The following is a 21,429-nucleotide window of genomic DNA, read 5'->3' as shown; positions in this document are numbered from 1 at the left end:
CCAAATTGGACAATTTTCATCCAGTCCCCCACCTCCCCTTTTTAGGGAAGGTGGTTGAGAAGGTGGTGGCGTTGCAGCTCCAGAGGATCCTGGGGGAAACAGATTATCTGGACCCTTTTCAGTCAGGTTTCAGGCCTGGATATGGGATGGAAAGAGCATTGGTTGCACTCTTGGATGATCTCTGGTGGGAGCGGGAGGGCAGTAGTGCATCCATCCTTGCTCTTCTTGACTTCTCAGTGGCTTTTGATACCGTCAGCCACGGTATCCTTTTGGGTCGGCTTGGGGAGTTGGGAGTGGGTGGCACAGTTTTGTGCTGGTTCTCTTCCTTCCTCCAAGGCTGGTCCCACTCGGTGTTGATAGGGAACGAGAGGTCCAGCCCACGGCCCCTCCTTTGTGGGGTACCACAGGGTTCTGTACTTTCCCTGCTCCTTTGTAACATCTACATGAAACCACTGGGTGAGATCATCCGCCACCATGGGATGAGATATCATCAATATGTAGATGATACCCAGTTATACATCTCCATCCCAGGTGATTTGAGGCTGTGGCTACCTTTTCACAGTGCCTGGAGACTGTGGGGGTCTGGATGGGGAACAACAGGCTTCAGCTGAACCCTGGTAAGACGGAGTGGCTGTGGGCTGGGGGCTCCTCTGTATCCAGAAGTTTATCATCTTTGGTTCTGGATGAGGTCACACTACCCCAGACAGACCCGGTGCGTAACCTGGAGGTCCTCCTGGACTCATGACTCCTGCTCAAAGAGCAGGTGGCAGTCATGGCCAGGAGGTCCTTTGCTCAACTACGTGTTGTGCACCAGTTACATCCTTTTCTGGATCGGGAGTCTCTCCGGTCAGTCACTCATGCCCTGGTCATCTTCCGTATAGACTGTTGCAATGCGCTCTACATGGGGCTACCCTTGAAAAGTATCCGGAAGCTTCAGCTGGTTCAAAATGCAGCCATGCAGGCAATTTTAGGTGCCCCAAGGATGGCACACGTTACACCGTTGCTACGTGAGCTGCATTGGGTCCCAGTTTGCTTCCGGGTCCAATTCAAGGTGTTGGTTATCACCTTTAAACCCTGTTCACTTCCTCAGGTTCAACAGGATGAAACTGGTAAATCAATTAAATCAATTCATTACAAAATGCAGCATCAGGCCAAAGGACAGCAGGGCATCTGGTTCCAAGCTGTAGGAGAATCCCAGGTCCTTCTAAGCTGATGATTGTACATTTGGAATACCTTGTCCCCTTCTGGCCAGGTAGTTGAAGGATACGGAAGGGGGGGCCCAGTGGCTGCGAGGGGTCTGGCTGCAGAAGTGCAGGGGGAGGAAGGGAAAGGGAAATAGGGCAGCTGCCTTCTTTCTACATGGCATGGGACTGGGTTCCCTGAGGGACCGTCTCACCCCCATCACATCAACCCGTCCCACCCAATCAGGCAGGGAGGGTATGCTGCAGACCCCATCAGCAAGAGAATGTCAGCTGGCAGGGCCCAGGAGGGGAGCCTTCTCTGCTGTTGCCCTTGACCTTTGGAATATTCTCCCCACAGAGGTGCACAGGCCGCTACCCTCCTGGCTTTCCAGAAAGGGCTAAAGACCTGGCTCTGCCAGCTTGCGTGGGGCAGTAAGAACCCTAATCAATCCTGGGGTGGCTGGTGCCCTGATGATGCTCCCCGAGCTACGTGCCAATTCCATCATTTCTTAGAATTTATTTATTTATTTAAGACTGTTTTTATATTGTATTTTAATTGATTTTATCTTCTCTGTAAACCGCCCAGCATCACTTTTTAATGAGATAGGCAGTGACAAATCTGATATATAAATAAATGAATATATAAATGTGATTTTTACCCTGCCTTTTCGCCCTGGTGGGCTGATGGCGACTGAAATGAAAAACGAAAACAGAATATAAAAAGATAAAACTACAGTTGTAAATTGATCATAACATCAATACTAAAACCATCTAACAATTAAAAGCCAAATGTTAGGATTCTTAGCAGCTTCTTGTCTAAAAAAGGAGAATGGATAGCCTAGGCAGTAAGGAAGGCTAAAACGTTGACCATGTTGTGGCTGGAAAGGGAAGCCAGGGGTCACAGCTTTGTCTGGCTGGTCTGAAAAATAGGCAAGAAACTAAGGGGGCCGATCCTCACCCTGCCAGCTAAAAGGTCTGCACTTGCAACCTTGCCAGGTAGGACAGGCCATCAGATCTCCTTTTAAAAATATCTCAGAGGTAGAGACACGTGGACAGCAATTAACCTACCCCCACCCTCCCGACCTTCTCTAGTGCCCCTTTCCCAGGCTTGGCTTAAACCTAAGCCCCTAGACCCTGAGTGGCTTCGATTCCCAGTCCAGGACATTGGCTAAAGTCACCTGCAGACAGGAGTCAGAATGGTCAGCGGCAGATGAAAGGCCCCAGGAAGGTCTTCCTGTCAAACTCCAGCCAGCCCAATTCCCTGAAGTCTGGGCCTGTATACAATTCTGTTTGCACAACGAAAGCCCCTTCTCAGCAGCCTCTTCCCCACCAAGAGTGACTCCTAAGTGATGCCCCCCCCAGTAGGGCCATTCCAAGGTCAACCCCCGCCCATGGGCTTTCTGCTGTGGCTCTGGCGGCGCTGTCCAACAGGCGAGTGGAGCTCAGCAAAGGTGTGGGAAGCCTGGCTTCGGGCCTGCTAGCCCCACAAACACCTCCCGGCAGCCCCCACCTGAATGGCAACCGAGGAACCCCATTCCCAGGCTGAGCCTCCCCCCTGGGTGGAACCTAAACTGCTTCTGAAAAGGGGGGGCAGAAGGGCCGCTTTGGCCCTGGAAAGGGCAGGCACAGCACAAGAGGAGGACGGCGCAGGTGACTTCTACTTTCCATTTATAGCACTTCGGTGGAGATTGTGAAGAATCTGTTCTCGGTCACCGGGGACTGGGCAGTCTATGCCTGCATTGAGTTCCAGCAAGGATGGAGGGTGCTTAGCACCCCCCAGCACTTTTTGCAGGGCACACGTCTGCTGGCACGGTAAGAGGCCTGGCCGTAAGTCCCTTCCCCCCGCCCCCCCCGGATGGTTCAGCACAGTGTTGCTCCCATCCCGCCTTCCCCAGCCCCCCCGCCACTCCCCTTTCTCTATCGGGGTCCTATGCTGCGACGCCAGGTGTCAAGGAGAGAGAGACACCAGCATGGTGGTGGCCCTCCCTCTCTGCCTAGGCCCAACCTCTGGGAAAGACTCTGGGGCCAGACCCTTTCTCCAGGAGGGGGGCGGGGAACCTTCTTTTCTGGGGCAAGGGATCAATTTGAATCAGCCCAATTGTGAGGAATGAGAAAGTGAGCCGAAAATGAGGTTGGGCTGCCCTTTGGAAAGCACCCCTTTTCTGTCCTTCTTCCTACCGAGCAGCTCGGAGGCTGTCTGGGGGGACAGGGCATGTGAGGTCCCCTTGGGCCCCCCCCCCGGCTCCCTTGTGACAACAGGGCAACCAGGGCAACCAGGAAGCCAGGGCAGAAGGGCAGCGTCCCTCTCTCCCGGCTTCTTTGCTAAGGGGAAGCAGCCAAGCGAAGCCCTCCGGTGCCAGGGGAGTGCCTCGAGGGTGGCTTGCTCCTGAAAGAGACACCTGATGGAGGGGCCCAGGCAGCTCTCCTGGCAGCCCTCTGCCTCTGCCTAAGCGCTGCCCTCAACATGTTTGCCAAGAGGATCCTCGCCCCTTTGACTTCACTGTTCCATCACGCAGGGCCATGACGGAGTGCAACAGTGCCCAAATCCCAGGAGTCTTTGGGGAGGCTGCTCTCATTCTCAGCAGTGAGGAGGACGAGCTGAAGAAGATGACGGCCTTGGCTCTCGTGATTGAGGTGAGACCTCTCGCCTCAGAGGCTGTCTCTCATCTTCACGCCACCAAACAAGGTTGGGCTTTGTGGAAGATGCTGCCTCCAGCTGAGCTTGTTCAAGCTGCCCCATTGTTCACACACATGTCCTCCCATATCCCAGAGCCTGTTCATGGCCTTCAGCCCTTCTGTCCGATGCACGATCATTTGCTAGTACAGAAACGTCACAGGGCTGATCTCTGTTGCCTTTTGCCTCTTCAGTTTCTTAAAAGTCCATCTGCCATCAAGATGATGAACAGATTCAGCCTCAAGGACCATCTGGAGGAGGGCTTGGCAGCACACAATCCCGTGGTCCAAGATCTCTGTGTGAAGGGGCTCAACAGTTTTGTTTTCCAACAAGGGAAGGTAAGAGCTGTTAGAAGAAATTTCTTCTCTGTGATTCATTCCCTGCTCAGGTCAAACACCAGATTGCCATAAATCAGAGTTCAAAAATCTATTAGCACACAAGGCAAGAGCGCTGAGCCTGGCCCCGGCCTAGTGCAAGGGATGTGATTCCATTTTATAGTCAGGTATAAACAACCAGGTTGCACGTGCTTAATTCTAAAATCTTCAAGTTTTACTTTCCTAATATGGCCTGTTTCTCACTGTTCTAACTGGCACATCTTTTCTCTGCTACTACAGCATAATAGTTTCTTCTCATTCCTTTCTTATCTGCCTACATGACTCACTCTCTCACTTCTGTATAATGGCAAAGCATTGACTTCTCTTCAAAAATGTCATTAGTTTAGCTTCCTAATAATTACTTTCCAATACTTCCCTCTTTAAGCCTTTAAAGAAACATCTTTTAAAGGTTCATCTTTAATTCATACTTATCTGCTTAATTTCCTGAATCTCCACGTTCATAAGCATAGTGTGTTCGTAACCCTGTGGTACCCCACATAGTAGGGGCCAAGGGTAGGATCTCTTCTCCCCAACTACCACAAATTGGAATTGGCCCCAGAGAAAGGAAGTTAACTAGCACAACCCCATGCGGCCCACCCCCAATCCTCTGAGCTGCTCCAGAAGGATACCAAGGTTGATGGTATTGAAAACCACTGAGAGGTCAAGTAAGGCAAGGATGGACGCACAACCTCCATCCCTTCCACGCCCGAGACCAGCCAAAAGTGCAACCAATGCTGCTGTTTCCATACCACACCCAGGTCTGAACCCTGACTGAAAGGGATCCAGATAATCCGCTTCATCCAAGGTCCTCTGAAGCTGTTGCGCAACCACCTTCTCAACCACCTTCCCCAAGAAGGGGAGATTCAATCCAGTATAGTGGGGTCTAGCGATGGCTTCTTGAGGAGGGGGTGAACCATGGCCTCCTTAAGAGGTGAAGGAATAACCCCCTCACTCAAAGAAGAATTCACCATTGCCCAAACCCACTCACACGGCACCTCCCAGGCCACTTCAACCAGCCAGGAGGGGCATGGATCTAAAGAGCAGGTGGCCAAGCTCCTGAGGACCCTGTCCCCTTCCTCAGGTCTAACAGGTGTCCAGATAACAGGACAAGACTCCTTCCTAGGCATCTCTACCAGACCTGCAGTGTCCAACTGCGAACAAATCCGAATGACTTTGTCCAACAGATGCTGAGCAAATTCCTCCACACACCCCTGCAAGAGGTTCTCCAAGCCCCCTTTACCCAGGAGGGCTCGTGTCACCTGAAACAGGGCCGTGGGGTGGCTATCTGAGGACTCAATAAGAGCGGAGAAGTAATTAAGCTTCACTGCCATTACTATTAGGCCTTAATAGCAGCTCTGACCCATGTTCAGTCAGGTTTGTCCCTCATCAAGCACCAGTGATGCTCTAGACATCATTTATTTATTTGTTTGTTTGTTTGTTTGTTTAATATTTCAAATTTGTCACTGCCCATCTCACTACAGAGTGACTCTGGGAGGTTTACAGCAAAAACAGAATAAACATGAATTAAAATAGATTAATATTAATTAATTAATTAACATATATTACAATAACAAACTTCCTATATAATACTTCCAAGAGGCTGATGTTAATTATGTGTTAATAAACTCAGGGAGAGTCTTCAAGGCACCAGCCATCCCCAGGATCAGTTGTATCTCTTCTTGCCCCACACAAGCTGGCAGAGCCAACTCTTCAATTCCCTCCGGAAAATTGGGAGGATAGGGGCCTGCCTCACCTCTGGGGGGAGAGTATTCCATAGAGCGGGGGCCATGGCAGAGAAGGCTCTCCTCCTGGGACCCGCCGGTTGACATTCTCTCACCAACGGGATCCGCAACATGCCTTCTCTGCTGGACCAGGTGGGACAGGTTGACGTAATGTGGGTGAGACGGTCCCTCAGGTAACCTGGACCCATGCCATGTAGGGCTTTAAAGGTGATAACCAACACCTTGAATTGGACCCAGAAAGAAACTGAAACCCAGTGCAGCCCCTGCAGCAAAGGTGTTACATGTGCCATCCTTGGGGCACCCAAGATTGTCCGTGTGGCCACATTTTGAACCAGCTGTAGCTTCCAGATACTCTTCAAGGGTAGCCCCATGTAGAGTGCCTGGCAATGGTCTAACTGAGAAATTACCAGGGCGTGAGTGACAGACCGGTGGGCCTCCTGATCCAGGAAGGGGAGTAACTGGCGCACAACATGAAGTTGAGCAAAGGCCCTCCTGGCCACGACTGCTACCTCCTCCTCAGGCAGGAGTCATGAATCCAGGAGGACCCCCAGATTATGCACTGGGTCTGTCTGGGGCAGTGCAACCCCATCCGAAAGCAAAGATGGTAAATTCTCAGATACAGAGGAGCCTCCAATCCGCAGCCACTTCATCTTACCAGGGTTCAGCTGAAGCCTGTGGTTCCCCATCCAGACCCCCACAGCCTCCAGGCACTGCAAAAGGGTGGTCACAGCATCACTCAAATCACCCAGGATGAAGCCGTATAACTGGGTATCATCTGCATATTGATGATCCCTCATCCCACCATGGCAGATGATCTCACCCAGTGGTTTCATGTAGATATTAAAAAGAAGTAGAGAGAGTACTGAACCCTGCAGTACCCCACAACAGAGGGGCTGTGGGCCAGACCTTTCACTCCCAATCAACACCAATTGGGACCTTGGAGGAAGGAAGAGAACCAGCACAAAACTGTGCCACCCACTCCCAACTCCGTAAGTCAGCCCAAAAGGATACCATGACTGATGGTATCAAAAGCCACTGAGAGGTCAAGTAGAGCAAGGATGGATGCTCTACCCCCCTCCCGCTCCCACCAGAGATCATCCATGAGTGCAACCAATGCTGTTTCCATCTCATATCTGGGTCTGAAACCTGACTGAAAAGAGTCCAGATAATCTGTTTCCCCCAGGATCCTCTGGAGCTGCAATGCCACCACCTTCTCAACCACCTTCCCTAAAAAGAGGAGGTGGGGGACTGAACAAAAATTGTCCAATTTGGTAGGATCCAGGGTTGGCTTCTTGAGGAGAGGATGTGCCAGCACCTCTCTAAAGGCAGCTGGGAACCCTCCCTCCCTCAAGGATGAATTCACCAGCTCCTGGACCCACCCACATGTCATGTCCCGAGCAGCCTTGACCAGCCAGGAGGGACATGGGTATAGTTGACAAGTGGTGCCATTGACAGTCAGAGGACCCTGTCCACTTGGGTCCAACAGGATCAAAATGTTCCCAGATAACAGGGTAAGTCCGTACCCTGGGCATCTCCATAGGCCATGCCCCATGCTTAGAATCCAACTGGGAATGGATCCGAGCGATTTTATCCTCCAGATGCCCAGAAAACTCTTCTGCGCAGCCCTGTAAATGGGCTACTGGGCCCCCCTTTCCCAAGAGAGATTGGGTGATCTTAAATAGGGCCACTGGGCAGCATTCTGAGGATGCAATGACAGCAGAAAAATATTGACATTATGCCACTCTTACCACCACAAAGTAGGTCTTAATAGCGGCTCTAGCCTGTGTTCGGTCAGGTTCAGTCCTTGTTTTCCTCCAGCAATGCTCTAGATGTCTCTTAATCCTTTTCAGGACCCTCAACTCTTCCATAAACCATGGGGAGTGTCAGGCTCGATGGGTCAAGAGAAGTCACACAGGCACAATCCTGTCCATGGCCTCGGCTGCCTTCCTATTCCAGGCAGCAGCCAAGGCCTCCGCTGGACAGTGCAGCAGATCCTTGGGTATAACCCCCAGCTCCCTTTGCAACCCGACTGGGCCCATCAGTCGCCAGGGTGGACCAGTTAAAAAAGTCCTGCCTCCCTGCAGAGGGGAGTCACCTGGGAGAATCTCAAGGTCACCAGGGCATGATCTGTCCGTGGCAACAGGGACAGATGTAACTCCCCCTTCAAATCATTTTCCCACTGCTCTGACAAGAAAACCAAGTCCGGTGTGAGACCACCGTCCCGAGTCGGGTCATGAATAATCTGGGACAGGCCCATGGCTGCCATGGTGGCCATGAACTCCCAGGTTGCCTCGGAGACACGTCCCAGGGACAGCAAATTGAAGTCCTCCAGAACCATCAGTCTGGGGAACTCCACCGCCAACCCAGAAACGGAGTCAGGGAGCTCAGGCAGGGAGGGTGCTGTGCAACAGGGTGGCAGGTACAACGGCAACAATCCCAACCAATCCCTACAGCCCAATTTAATGAACAGGTGACCTGTGGTGCAGCGCCCCTGAAGACCATAAGAGATTCCTGGATGACAATCACCACACCCCTATCCCTGGACTCTCAGCCAGAGGGAGGAACCCACACATTCACACCTCCTCACTTCCCACTGACATCAAGACACTCCCGCCCTGCTGCTCCCATCAGCTGGTGGAAGCTCCCATCCCAGGATGTTCACCCCCCCCCACACACACACACACATACCAAATCCACCCCCTGGCTCTCACAGAGGAAGGGAAAATAGGAAGGGATCAATGCACAGTCCACAGTGGAAAACCCCAGTCCAACGCACAGGCACTTCACTATTAAATAGGAGCCGCAGCGCATTTTCCACTCGGGGCTACAGGAGAGAAGGCAGAAAGGCCTGCCCAGGGAGGGGGGTTCACAGTAGTCTGCCACACTACTTCAACCCCCCCCCCCCTGTCCTGCCCGCCCAGCTGCTGCCTGCACCTTCAAATCCCCAGCATCTAACGCCTATCCAAGGAGGCCAACTCTTCGGGCAGCAGCCGCTCGAGGCATGCTCTCCTGCTGCCCCTCTGCCCCTGCTGTGTGTGGGCAAGCAGCTCCTTGCCTGGGCAGCCTCTGGCTCTCTTCCTCCCCTCTTGGGGAAGACTCTGCAGCTGGAGGTGCCGGCTCTCTTCTCTGCCTGGGCCGTGAGCTGAGGGCAAGGCAGGCCAGGCCAGGCTCGGAGAAAGGGGTGGGGGTGGCACAGGCCTGATCCAGCAGGCGCCTTGTCTCTAGTTTTCTTCTTGCTGGTCTCTGGCGCCTGCCGTCTCCTTCTCCCTCCTCCGGGGTAGCCCTTGCTCAGGGGGCCTGGGACTGGCACACTCATTCTCGGCTGCCATGGCTCGCTCATTGGGTGCCTCAGTTCTGTGAGATCAGAAAGCTTTTTTCAGTCAGGGCACAAGGTGTCAATCTTGGTCCAGCCCATCCCTGGACATTCAGACTGGTAATAGCCTTCTGGAAGCTGGCAAAAATGGAGCTTTTCCAGAGGGACTTTGATGGCCACCATTGTGGGTGGGATTGCTTTGGGCTTATTACCACAGTCGTTTTTTCATTGTCTGTAAGCTGCCCAAAATCTGACAGTGCAATACAAACTCGTTAAACAAATACATAATCTGTTTGTACAGGCTGTCATTCCATATTACCATTACACGTTGTTCGTGTCTCCAGAAAGCTTCCACCATATTTATGCCTGACAGCAGTAGAAAGAAGGGGGGGCGGGGGTGACAGCAAAAGGTCCCAATGCAAACCTCTGGCCTGCGGTGTCGAGCCCATTTTTGTGCTATAGCGGTAAGGAACAGATGCCTACAATAGAAGCATTTATTTCTCCCTGTTCCCTTTTCAGGTGAGCTGAGAATCTACTGGCTACTTGGAGGGGGGGAAAGGAGGGAGGGGGGATCTGACTTATATCCCACCTTTTGAAGAGGAGGCCAAGGTGCATACAGTGGTCCCTGTGTGGTAATTAGGGCTGAGAGAGAATCACCAGCTAAGTCTCCCAGAGAGCTTCTGTGGCCGAGGGAGGACTAGAACCTGCGTCCTGCCTCTCCTCGTCCAATTGCTGCAAATGCCCTCATTGAGTCCCCTGCCAAATCCTTCCTCCTCCTAAGCTCACCTTCTGGAAATTCTGGAATTCCTCTCGCGCCACAGCCATCCACAATGGCAATCGCAACTCTGAGGACAGACCCCTCATGCCTTACAAGAACAAGGCAGCAGTCTTGTGCAGCCTTGCTAGGCAGGTGATTGGGCAGTTCAGTAGAAGCCACGTAGATGGAGTTCTAAGTCGGATTTGGAAGGGATGTTTCTGAAGCTGCAGGAGGCAACATTTGCAAAGCCTCCTAAATGCTGTTTCTTTTCAAAGAAGAGTGTAGGAAGAGGCGGGGAAGACAACATCCTGTTCTCCATAGGCAGGGGTTGGAACAGCATTTAGGAGGCTTTGCAAATGTTGCCTCCTGCAGCTTCAGAAACATCCCTTCCAAATCCGACTTAGAACTCCATCTAGGTGGCTGCAGTTCCCCATCTGAGAACAAGAACCAAACTTCCCTCTCAAAACCGTGTTTGTCCTCCCTCTTGTCTGCTCAGGTTAAGTCCCTACGAGACCAGCTTCCAACAATGATCAACTCTATTTTCAGTGGACATGAAGAAGATGTTCTGGAAGGGCTAAATGACATAATGACCACACTCTATGAGATGGATGGCCAGGGAATTGGGCTCCTCTGTGTTGATCTTGCTCTGAATGTCCGCTCATTTTTTGAGGATGTAAGTTTTGAAGAAATGGGGTTAGGGTTTCCATAAAAACATAAGAACACCTGCTGAAATGGTCCAGGGATGTCAAGCCTTGAAGGCTAGCAAATTCAGGAAACAAGAACCACTTGGATTTCTGGAATGTTCATCTTGAAAGTGGAGAAAATGTCTGAAACCATTAAGGGCAATTTTCTAAATCTATATTTTGGATAGAGGAATGTTTCTGGTTTTTTCTTTTTTTTCCCAAAGAACTTGAACATTCCCAAGTCAGACCATTAAAATCTCTCTCCTCTTTTGCTGTCAGGTGAAAATTAGTTCAGGATTCCTAAGAACTTCAGAGCTGGGCTGCCATCACAGAAAATGCTGGCATGGCACCCTTCATACAAGCTTCTTACTTTGTGTATCTCCATCAGGAAAGAGTCGATGTCCGTGCAACTGCCATCTCGTTGTTTGGGCAGCTGGTGATGAGAGCCAAAGAAACTGACAAGGCCCTCCTCAAGAAGGAAGTGGTCTACAGTCTTCTCCCTCTGCTGCTGCATTTGAAAGACCGGGAGAGCACGGTTGCCATGGCAAGTTTAGATGCCTGCAGAGATGGAGCTAAGACCATCTCTTCAGCATAATTGAAAGGGTGATAGCTCAGGGGTAGAATATCTGCTTCACCCACTGAAGGTAAAGAGCTCCTGTCCCAGCTGCAATCTCCAGGTTGGACTGGGAAGGACACCTTCTGAAACACTGACTACCATCAGTGTAGACAGAAAGGACCCTTTCAGGTTCTTTTTACACTATACCCAATTTGATTGACTCAGACTCAAAAGATCCATCAAAAGCACTGGACCCTAGACAACTGGATTTTTATGTAAGGGTTGGGGAGATGTTTTATTTTGAAAAAAACTATCCAAGATACAAAAGTGAAACATGCAAACATATATGTTTGTGTTCTTTCTATGGCTATTATTTTATACTATATTCTATTTCTATTACTATTGATACTATACAATGTTCTCTATACTATATTCTACTACTATTACTATATACTATTACTTCTACGTCTATGCTATATTGCACTATTACTAGTATATGACAGTGCTTTATTCTTACAGACCCTGGTCTCTTTAAATCCTCTCTCTCTCTCTCTCTCTCTCTCTCTCTGGGATTTCTTCTATTGTCATTTTTTCTTCTTTATTCATGGGCAGCATGTAAAGCACTTGTACCTTCCCAACATTGGGCTTGGCTTGGCTTGGCTTGGCTTGGCTTGGCTTGGCTTGGCTTGGCTTGGCTTGGCTTGGCTTGGCTTGGCTTGGCTTGGCTTGGCTTGGCTTGGCTTGGCTTGCCTTGGCTGTGCCTCTTCTTTTTCCTCTGAACCCTTCAGTCTCTGTGAAGGGGGATAAAAAAGCCTTCTTCTGGTGTTCTTCCCAGGTTTTGTTCTAGATGAGGATATCATCTAGATACACAGCACAACATTCCCCTTGACCAGGTAGGATCTTATTCATCAGCTGCTGGATTGTAGCTGTTGCCCCATGTAGACCAAAAGGCATTCTCTTGAATTGAAATAGACCTTGTGGAATGGCAAATGCTGTTTTCTCTTTTGAATGGTGTTCCAGTGGAATTGGCCAATATCCTTTGGTTAAGTCCAAGGGTGATGATAAATACTTGGCTCCACCTAGGCTATCCAAGAGGTCATCAACTTAGGGCATTGGATACCTATAGAATTTTGCCAGTTGGTTTATTTGCCAGAAGTCTATGCAAAATTGTATTTCTCCATTTGGTTTTGGTATTAATACAATTGGAGAACACCAGTCACAGATGGTTCTATAATGTCCATTTGAATTATCTTATCTCCTTCACTTTGTAACACTCCTTTCAGACATTCTGGAATCCTGTAGGGATGCTGTCGAATTGGTCAAGTTTCTCCCATTTCTATCCTATGCTCTTGTGATGGAAGACATTAGCGAGAAGGATCCTGGAATGGAGCTTCAAGGTTACAGGGAGGGGAAGAGACATTCCAAGCATCTCCTCAGCCCCAGCCAGAGTGTGTGAAAGTGAAAAGGAGACTGGCCCCTCCCTAAGGGATTCAGGGTTACAGTTGCTGTCGTTGGGGGTTAGAGTTAGTCTGGCGAGATTCTGTCTTGTAGGTGTAAGCTAATAAAGTAACTGAGCTGTTCCTGGACTGTCTCGTTGTGATTCTTGGGCTGAACCTGACATCAATCTCGCCAGACTCACTCTAACCCCCAACAACAGCAACATAACCCTGAATCCCTTAGGGAGGGGCCAGTCTCCTTCTCTTCACTTTCGCACACTCCAGCTGGGGGCTGAGGAGATGCTTGGAATGTCTCTCCCCCTTCCTGTAACCTTGAAACTCCATTCCAGGATCCTCCTCGCTCATGCTTTCCATCACAGTTCTACTAGATCTCTTAATCCTGGTTGTATGGTGAACATCTCTTTAAAGTCCCATAATGTTTTTTCAATACCTTTTTTTTGACTCTCCAATAAGTCCGAATTAATATGTACTTTTCCATATGATGGTTGCAGTATCACATCCCAAGCTTTGTCCAACAAATCTGGTTTTCTTTATTTTAGTACAAGCAAAGCCATCCCAGCTTCAGTTCTATCATGCCAGTTCCTTAGGAGGTTAGCATGGTAGATTTTCTTTCTTCCATTTTCCAGTTCAATTTCATAATTCACTGGCCAGTACTTCTTACTATGTAGTGACCCTGCCAATTAGCTTGTAATTTGCTTTCTTTACTAGGTAATAACAATAATACTTGGTCTCCTACATTGAATTGCTTTGATTTTAAACTCTTATCACCTTGTCTCTTCTGTCCTTCCCTAGCTATTTCTAAATGTTCCTGGGCAATGTGTCCTAGTGCTTTTAACTTGTTTCTCTGAATTAATATATATTCTATTAAGTTCTTAGGACCTTCTAAGTTTTCACAGCATCCTTCCTTAATAATATCCAAAACCCCTCAAGGTTGTCTCCCATAGAGTAATACAAAAGGGCTAAATCCCATGAATGCCTGTGGGATTTCCCTATATGCAAACAATAAAAATGACAGCCAGTGGAAGTTTATCTTGTTCCCCTTTTGGCTTCATTAATTGGCAAACATGTTTTGAGTCTTGGCCCACATATTTCTTAAGCATAGCCCTCAGGGTCTGGTTCATCCTTTCAGTGAGATCATCAACTTGTGGGTAAGGGCTGGTACACACCCCTTTTATCCCTAAACCAGCATAAAGATATTTCTGAGGAGCTGATTGAAAATTAGATCCTTGATCTGTGAGGGTATGCCTATCCTACTAAAGATTTTGACCAGCTCCTCTGCTATACCTTTAGCTGTCACATTCCTTAATGGAACTGCTTCTGGATAGTGAGTTGCATAGTCAGTCGCAGACAACTAGGATACATTCATTGCCTTTACTGGATCAGGGTAGAAGGCCTACAATATCTATGGCTATTTTAGAAAAAGGAATGGGAATTAGAGGCACTCTCTCCAATGGAACTTTATCTTGTTCCCCTTTTGGCTTTATTAATTGGCAAACAGGGCAGGCTCTACAGTAATGGGCCACATCTTTATGAATCCCTGGCCAATAAAATCTATCTAAAATTCTAAATGTGGTCCGATCTCTACCCATATATCCAGATCATGGGTCTTCATGGGCTAGTTCCAATATAGCCTTGCAATATTCCTGCGGAACTACTATTTGTTCATGTGGATGAAGCCTAATTCGAAACCGCAACCTGATTTTTCTTGGAATCTGGTTGTTATTTCCCTATTTCCCTCCTGGTCTGCCACTAACCAACATTGTTTTAAGGTGGGATCTTTCTTTTGTAAGGGCCCTAAGTCAATTTCCCATTTAGGAGAGTCCATCTCTATGGGTTCACCTCTGGCTTTAGAGCTTTCTCCTTTCTCCTTTCTAGGACATCCCACTTCCCTTGTTAATTCAGTATGGCTAGGAAGGATCCCAGGCTCCTTCCCCTTCAGCTTCTGCTCCTTCTTTGTCTCTGCCTTAGACTGAGCTCTTGTAGTTACTCCCACTAGCTTAGCTTCCTCCCTGAAGCCTTTTGAGTGAATCCAACCGTCAGCAATGGGAAAATCTGTTATAATCGCTAGATTACATGGTAATTTAGGGATTACTCCTACCACCATTACCTGTTCATTACCCTTTGCCTGTATCCTGGCTTTAACCAATGGGACCATCTCACTTGTAATAGGCTCTTTTCCTAAAAATACTGCCTTTTTTACTAAGTGAGGACATACTAACGTCCATCTGCTCGCAGTATCTACCAGGCCTCTGACAGTCACCCCATTAACTTTTGCTGGAATCATAATTTTGTCCCCCAGAGGTACTTGCACTATTGCATACGTTCCCTTTTTCCTCTGGTTTTTACAGCCTTTTAATAAATGTCCACTTTTCTCATAGTTGTAACTGTGAGAAAAGTGGACATTTCTCTCTCGCTTCCCAATGTCTTTATTTGGGCAGGAGCTAAAGGCTTCTTTACACTTTTCTCCTTCAACTGTTCCTGCTCGTTATGGTTCCTCCTTTCTGCAACAGGCTTTCTTACTCTTCTTTCTCCTTTTGTATCTCCCTTCCAATCATCCTCTGTCCTTTTTGCTGCCAGGTAATTCTCAGCCAATTCTACTACCCTTTTGCCTGTTTTTTGGGTGGTGTTCCTGCACCCAAAATCTCACTTTGGTAGGGAATACGTGAAGAACGTGCTCTAAAATTGCTTCCTCTACCACTTTCTCGTGCTTCTTTCATCTGGCCTCAGCCATTTCCTTCCTAGGTCTTCCAGTCTCGCCCACAATGCACAGACCCCTTCATGTTTGTCATAGTGTAGCTCCTAAACCGCTGCCTATAGTTATAAGGAGTTATATCATACCTGCATAGGATTACCTCTTTAACATGATAGTAATCTGTTACTTCCCTAGCTGGAAGACTGCTATAAGTTCTTAGAGTTTTTCCTGTTAAACGTGGGGCCAACCTGGCCACCCATTCACTCTCAGGCCATTTACAAGAGGTAGCAACCCTTTCAAACATAGTGAAATAGGCTTCTATATCTTCTTCCTCTGTTAATTTAGGGATTTTAATATCTTTGGGACCACGTCCACACCCGATATGTTCATGAAACCTTAGAGGTGAATGTGTCCCTCCTGCTGGAGCCTGGGCCCCTTTAAGTAGGTTCATCAGCCCCTTAAACGCTTCCCTCCTTGCATCTCTCTCACTCTTTTCCCTTTCTAACCTGTCCTTCCTCTCTGTCTCCCTCCAGAGCTGCTCTTGCTCCTCTTTTTTTCAATTAATCTAATCCTTTCCTCTCGCTGTTGCCTCAGCGTCCCTGATACAATATTGGCCCAAGTATCCTGGCCTAGCCCCTTTTTTGGCTGTTCTACCCTTTTCTTTGGTTTAACCACAGGCTTAGGCTGGACACCTGTCTACGGTGTGGTAATGCTAGCCTCCTCCGTGTCCAAAGGAGGACCAGCCCCCTCTACCTTTCCCACCCCTGCCTGCCCGTTGAAGGCTCTGCCGAGGGGCTCGGTTTCTGCAGCCAGAATGTCGGCTGTTGCCTGCCAGGTCTGCGGTCTGTGGGGGCCAAATTCCCTTCCTTTAGCAGCCAAGGTTTGTTTTCTTTTCATGCACAGTACTTAAGGAGTCTCCTGCGTCTGAGCCACTCCCACCACCGCCACCCATTTGTCACGGATTCTTTTCAAACTATAACCAATCTGATAGACTCAAAAGACCCGTCCAAAGCACTGGACCCTGGAGACTTCTGTTTTACTGTGTATCTCCCTGTAAGGGTTGGGGAGATGCTTTATTCTGAAAAAAACTATCCAAGGTTTTTTTAGCCAAACATTGTATGTGCGAGTTCTTTCTATGGCTATTATCCTACACTCTATTTCTATCACTACTGATACTATACAATGTTTTCTATACTATATTATACAACACTCTATACTATTATTTCTACTTTTATGCGATATTATACGATTACTAGTATACTATTACTATTGCTATTATACTACCACTATTACTAGTATACAAGTGTCTTACAGACCCTGGTCTCTTTAAATCCCCTCTCTCTCTCTCTCTCCAATTTCTCTCTCTCTCTCTCTCTCTCTCTCTCTCTCTCTCGGATTTCTTCTGTTGTTATTTCTTCTTCCTTATTCACGGGCAGCATGTAAAGCACTTGCACCTTCCCAGCACTGGCCTGGGCTGGGCCGGGCCTCTTCTTTTCCCTCTGGACCCTTCAGTCTCTGTGAAGGGGAAAAAAAACACTTTTTATTTGGCTGCTCTGTTTGTTGCTGCCGCCGCCGCCACTGCAGAGCTTCCAGGAGACGCGGGTCTCCTGGGGAGAAGGCTCAGAGAGGACGGGAGGGAGGCAGCACAGGGGCCTGCAATGGTCCCTCAACAGCCTGCTCTTCCACGCTCTGATAGACCAGTGGTCTCACCTGGCCAGAGGCACATCCTAAATCCTCAGCCATATGTCCCAGCATCGAGAAACAAATTAAGCTTCTAGTGAAGAAGCCCTTCTGAGGAGCTGAAGGTTGAACTGGGTTCAATCGCACCAACACACACATAGAAGTAAGAGGATCTTTCAGAAGATTTGAAGGGGGCACAGCAAATCTCAACAAACATGGTGTGCAAGTGGTGCCTAGAATACATTGTCACAACCCAACACTTAGGTAGATTAATGGATGGAACCCCTGGCTTCAGTGGCACAATAATTAATTGGGGGAATCCAGCAACCTTAATGATTGTGAGAGCAAACAATGAACAAAAATGAGAGTTTGGGTGCAAGCTGTTTGTCCTCGTCCTTCTGTCTAACAAACATATCCTGTCACTAGGAGGTACAAGGACTCTAACAGGCATATAAGGTTTAGAAATGGGTGGCCACTTCCCTCATTAGAGGGGAGGGACGTCAGGGAGCTTGGAAGCTGGACTGCACAGGAGCCCTACTGTGCAACACTCTATTTCTTGAACAAAACTGTTCCCTCTTAGGCTGAGGTGTCTTTGGGTGTCTGGGCGGACTGTACTCTTCTGTATCTCAATATGTAACGACCCCCCCCCCCACCCTTTTCTTCCTGGTTGCAGAGCTGTAAGTTGAGTCTCTTGCACTGTGGTGTCTTTCTTGGATGGGCCCACCTGAAGCTGATGTTCCGCAGTCTGGCCTGGGATGACCTCCGGAGCTGTTTGATGAATGTGTGGAAATACTTGGTCAGTGAACGGTTTGCTTGGCAGTTGCTTTTCCCATTTCATTCCTTCCCCTTTGAGCTGAGGGAGAGGGGACGGGTGCAGAGTGTCCTGAAGATCACTAGTTGTGCAACTGCAGAGGGAACCCCTTGTTTGAGCTGCATCCTTCAAAGACTCAGCTCACTATTGGGTCACTTGCCCAGCCCCCTGTCCCCTCATTGGACCAACCCAGAAGATCACAAGCCATGATCCCTTGCAAGTGCAACAGTGGGCAACTTTTGAGGAGCTGAAAACCACACTTGGGGTTAGATCGTGACTCAAAGAGGGGGGATCTTGAATCCAAAGTAAGTGGGACCAGGTAATTCTTTTTTTCAATAAAGCAAAAGAAAATCCCCAAAAATATTAGCTGAAACTAAGAGACTGGTCCTTTGTCAAATAATAAAATTAATCTTTCAGCTTTTCAACAGCAGTTTAAAACCACACCACTGAATTTTAGCAGAGAACCTGGAAACTTGAGAGTGACGGATGCTTGCTGTCCCCCCACCCGTCCTGCTGCATGAAAACAAGCAGCCACAGAGAGGCTCAGTCGACCAGCTGCTCTGGGGACAGGGCAAACCAGGAACAGAGCTACTCCAGTTCGACTCAGTCTTTTCAGCCAAGAAGGGTGGGTCCTCTCCAGACATGGAGAGGGATTGAAGCTGGAGGTCGACAGAGGCATGGCTGAAAGACCTCGTCTAATCTAAGGGAGTTTGAAAAGCCCTTGGGAACTGGGGAAGCACCGGACGGAGGAGAGCCCTAGTCCCTGACCCTCTCTTCCCGAAAGGGAGGAAGGGATCCTCGGCCCATCAGGCAGCAGGAACCGAGTCTCAGGGAGCCATGGGGAAGAGCGGCGCCGCTGTGTTTACTTTGTCCTTGGGCTTATGCCTGGTTTTGTTTCAGTGCAGCATTGCCTAGTATTACCATTCACTGGGCTTGTTGGCAGTTATGGATCTAGGCTAATTGCTTAAATTGATTTTTAAATTCTTAGCTACTTTTAACTCTAATTTTATTGGGCTGGAAGTATTCCTTATTGGCCCGGGCTATTGTGGGCTCATGAGATCTGATCCAACATGCAGGACTGACTCCAAGCACCTCTTGGCCACCGTTCCTTTCAGAATGCAGAGAACATAAACAGGCAACAGCCACTAAGAAGTGAACTTGACTGGAATAGAAGGCAAGAACCCCATTACACAGGGTTTAAGAGGGAGGGAGGATAAATTCTGTGTCAGCCTCGTGATACTCCATGACTGTCCATCGTTTGCCATGGCTCCCATTCCTGAATTGCAGCAAAGGTTTCGTTCCCTGCCATGTTGATCAAGTCCCCAGGGACCCATGTAAGAGGCGTAAGAAATGGGCTAAAAAGAACTGAGTAAAATGTAACAGAGACAAAAAGCAAAGTGTGTCACAGTGAAAAGAGGAACTGCTTCCATGGAGACTTCTGCAGTCAAACAGATGTGTTCATCTCTGAATTTTTCCTGGCTTGAGGACAAGAAGACCAGTGGAACAGGGGATCCTCCTCCCAAAACCCATTTTCATTTCTCTCAAATGCTTCCTGCAGATGTTAAAAATCAGGCTGATGTGCCTCCCTGTTTTAGAAGACCTAGGCGGGATCTGGGAAAAATTCACCCTCCCATGCAGCTTGATGGGTGACAAAAATGGGGAAATAGGACCGCAACTTCTGGCCAAAGAATTAAATATCCATCAATAATGAATTCCTTTCCTTCTTTCTCTGCAGATGCGGAACAACCACGATAATATACACATTTTTGTATCTCAGGCCTTGGGATTCCTCCATCATCCCCAGACAGAAATAAGGAATGCTGCAGCACGGTTCATGGGTGAATCTCCCTCAAATTGCTGTCTCTTCCCCAGTCCTTCGTCCAGCCCCCAGATATTCTCCTGAGCTTCTGCACGTGAATCCACAGCAAGCTGGACAGACCGTGCTCTGGGGGCTCCATGCAGGGATGAGACAGGGAGGGGCTTAGGCCCAAGGGAACCTTCAGGGACCAGAGAGCGCTGAGTTGGGAACACTTCCCCAAAGGTGGCAAAGCAGCTTTTAAACTGATACTTGAGGGAAAACCAACAGGTGCAAGGCAGCATCTGTTTGGGGAGGGCATATGCCCCAGAGGTATTGCATACAGGACTTATTGCAACAAACAGAGCCCATGTTGGAAGTGGGTCAATGGGTGGCCATGTCCATGAACATGGCCATATTGGCATGAGCCCTTCCACAGACTTTTTGGGTGTGGAAAAGGCTCATGCCAACATTTTGTAACTCCTAGAATGAAAGGGCTGGAAAGGAAATCAACTACTCCAATCTACAGCCCAGTGCAGAAAGTCACCGTGGTCCTTTCAGAAGGTGGTGGTGCAGCACTAGAAGCCTCCCAATTTGGGATAAAGTGGGAATAACCGAAACCTGGTGAAACGGAGAGTTGGTGGGATACCATCTGTCACAAACCTTTGTGGGTTCACAAGGTTTGATGCACGACACGGCACATGTGACACCACTTGTGATTTTCTTCTTCTGTCTTAGTAACACAGCCAGCAAGTAAAACAAGTTCCTACTTTCAGTTTTAGTCACCATTGCTTTGCAAGAATTATTCACAGCTAGATAAGGCCCCGGGTCTACTCATCGATCAAAACTCACCTCCTCCTCTGCTGAACATTCCCTGCTGGTCAGTGGCGTGCAGCAGGAGGAGAAACAAGGCCGGGAGAATCCACCAGTCCATCCCACTTGAAAGCTTTCAGGACAGACCGTTGGCCCGCCTTGTTCCTGAGGGACCATAAAGAGCCACTTTGGAACAGAGCAAATGATGCTGCCTGACTTGTCTTTCCTGCCGCCAGCCAGACAGGAAGAAACCTGTTAAGCAGCTGTCTGAGTACATCCTTATGCCAGAGCAGCTGCTCTTGTCCCTCTTCTGGGCTGAGAGACAGGATGAGGGGCACAAGGGGGAAACTGGCGTTGGCAGGACATGAGTTTGCTGTGTTGAAGGGCAAGCGAGGACAGGACCTCTGCTTTTACTTTCTCTTCCTGTAATCCTGTTAATGTCCCGTAAAATGCACATATACAACCTACCCCTATTCACTTGCCTTATCGGGTCAATGCCCTACTTTTTAATAAAAGGCTCTGTTGTCTGATGTATTTTTGCAGGCTTTGGGGAAGGGGGTTTCTACTTGCAAATGATTTAGGTCTTCAGAAACAAAGTAAAATTCTCAAACTGTTTTTGTGTAGGCTACACGCTCAACTATTACAGCTCAGAACTGTCTAAAAACCTGGAACAGGAGGACCTTTTCTACTTGAACAAAGGTAGGAGAATACAAGTATTTTCAGGCTGTGGAGAGAGGGCTGCCTGCCTGAGCGAAGGCGGAGGCTCCTCCCTTTGCCTAGCGGGTCCAGAGGGACGCATCCCCACAACCGATGAAGGGTGGTGCTGTATGCCACCCTCACCCCCAAGCACTCTCTCTCCCTCCCTCCCTCCCTCCCTCCCTCCCTCCGGGGAGAGATGGGC

General features: G+C 48.8%; 1 protein-coding gene across 1 annotated transcript in view; it reads left to right on the top strand.

Moving 5' to 3' along the window:
• Nucleotides 1-21,429, top strand: part of LOC112542417 (maestro heat-like repeat family member 5) — a 36,619-nt gene that overhangs the window by 9,396 nt on the left and 5,794 nt on the right. The window contains exons 5-11 of the mRNA XM_088128765.1: nt 2,856-2,993; nt 3,698-3,815; nt 4,050-4,193; nt 10,538-10,714; nt 11,113-11,268; nt 19,656-19,758; nt 21,153-21,227. Coding sequence (XP_087984891.1) covers nt 2,856-2,993; nt 3,698-3,815; nt 4,050-4,193; nt 10,538-10,714; nt 11,113-11,268; nt 19,656-19,758; nt 21,153-21,227 — 911 coding nt within the window. The remainder of the gene's footprint in view (nt 1-2,855; nt 2,994-3,697; nt 3,816-4,049; nt 4,194-10,537; nt 10,715-11,112; nt 11,269-19,655; nt 19,759-21,152; nt 21,228-21,429) is intronic.

This window comes from Python bivittatus, unplaced genomic scaffold, assembly GCF_059951505.1.
Source record: "Python bivittatus isolate LINGU-HERP-01145 unplaced genomic scaffold, Pbiv_v1 ctg000740_np1212, whole genome shotgun sequence".
In the NCBI taxonomy this organism is placed as follows: Eukaryota; Metazoa; Chordata; class Lepidosauria; order Squamata; family Pythonidae; genus Python; species Python bivittatus.
The sequence above is the reverse complement of the archived record's forward strand: the minus strand, read 5'-3'. Positions and strand labels throughout refer to the sequence as shown.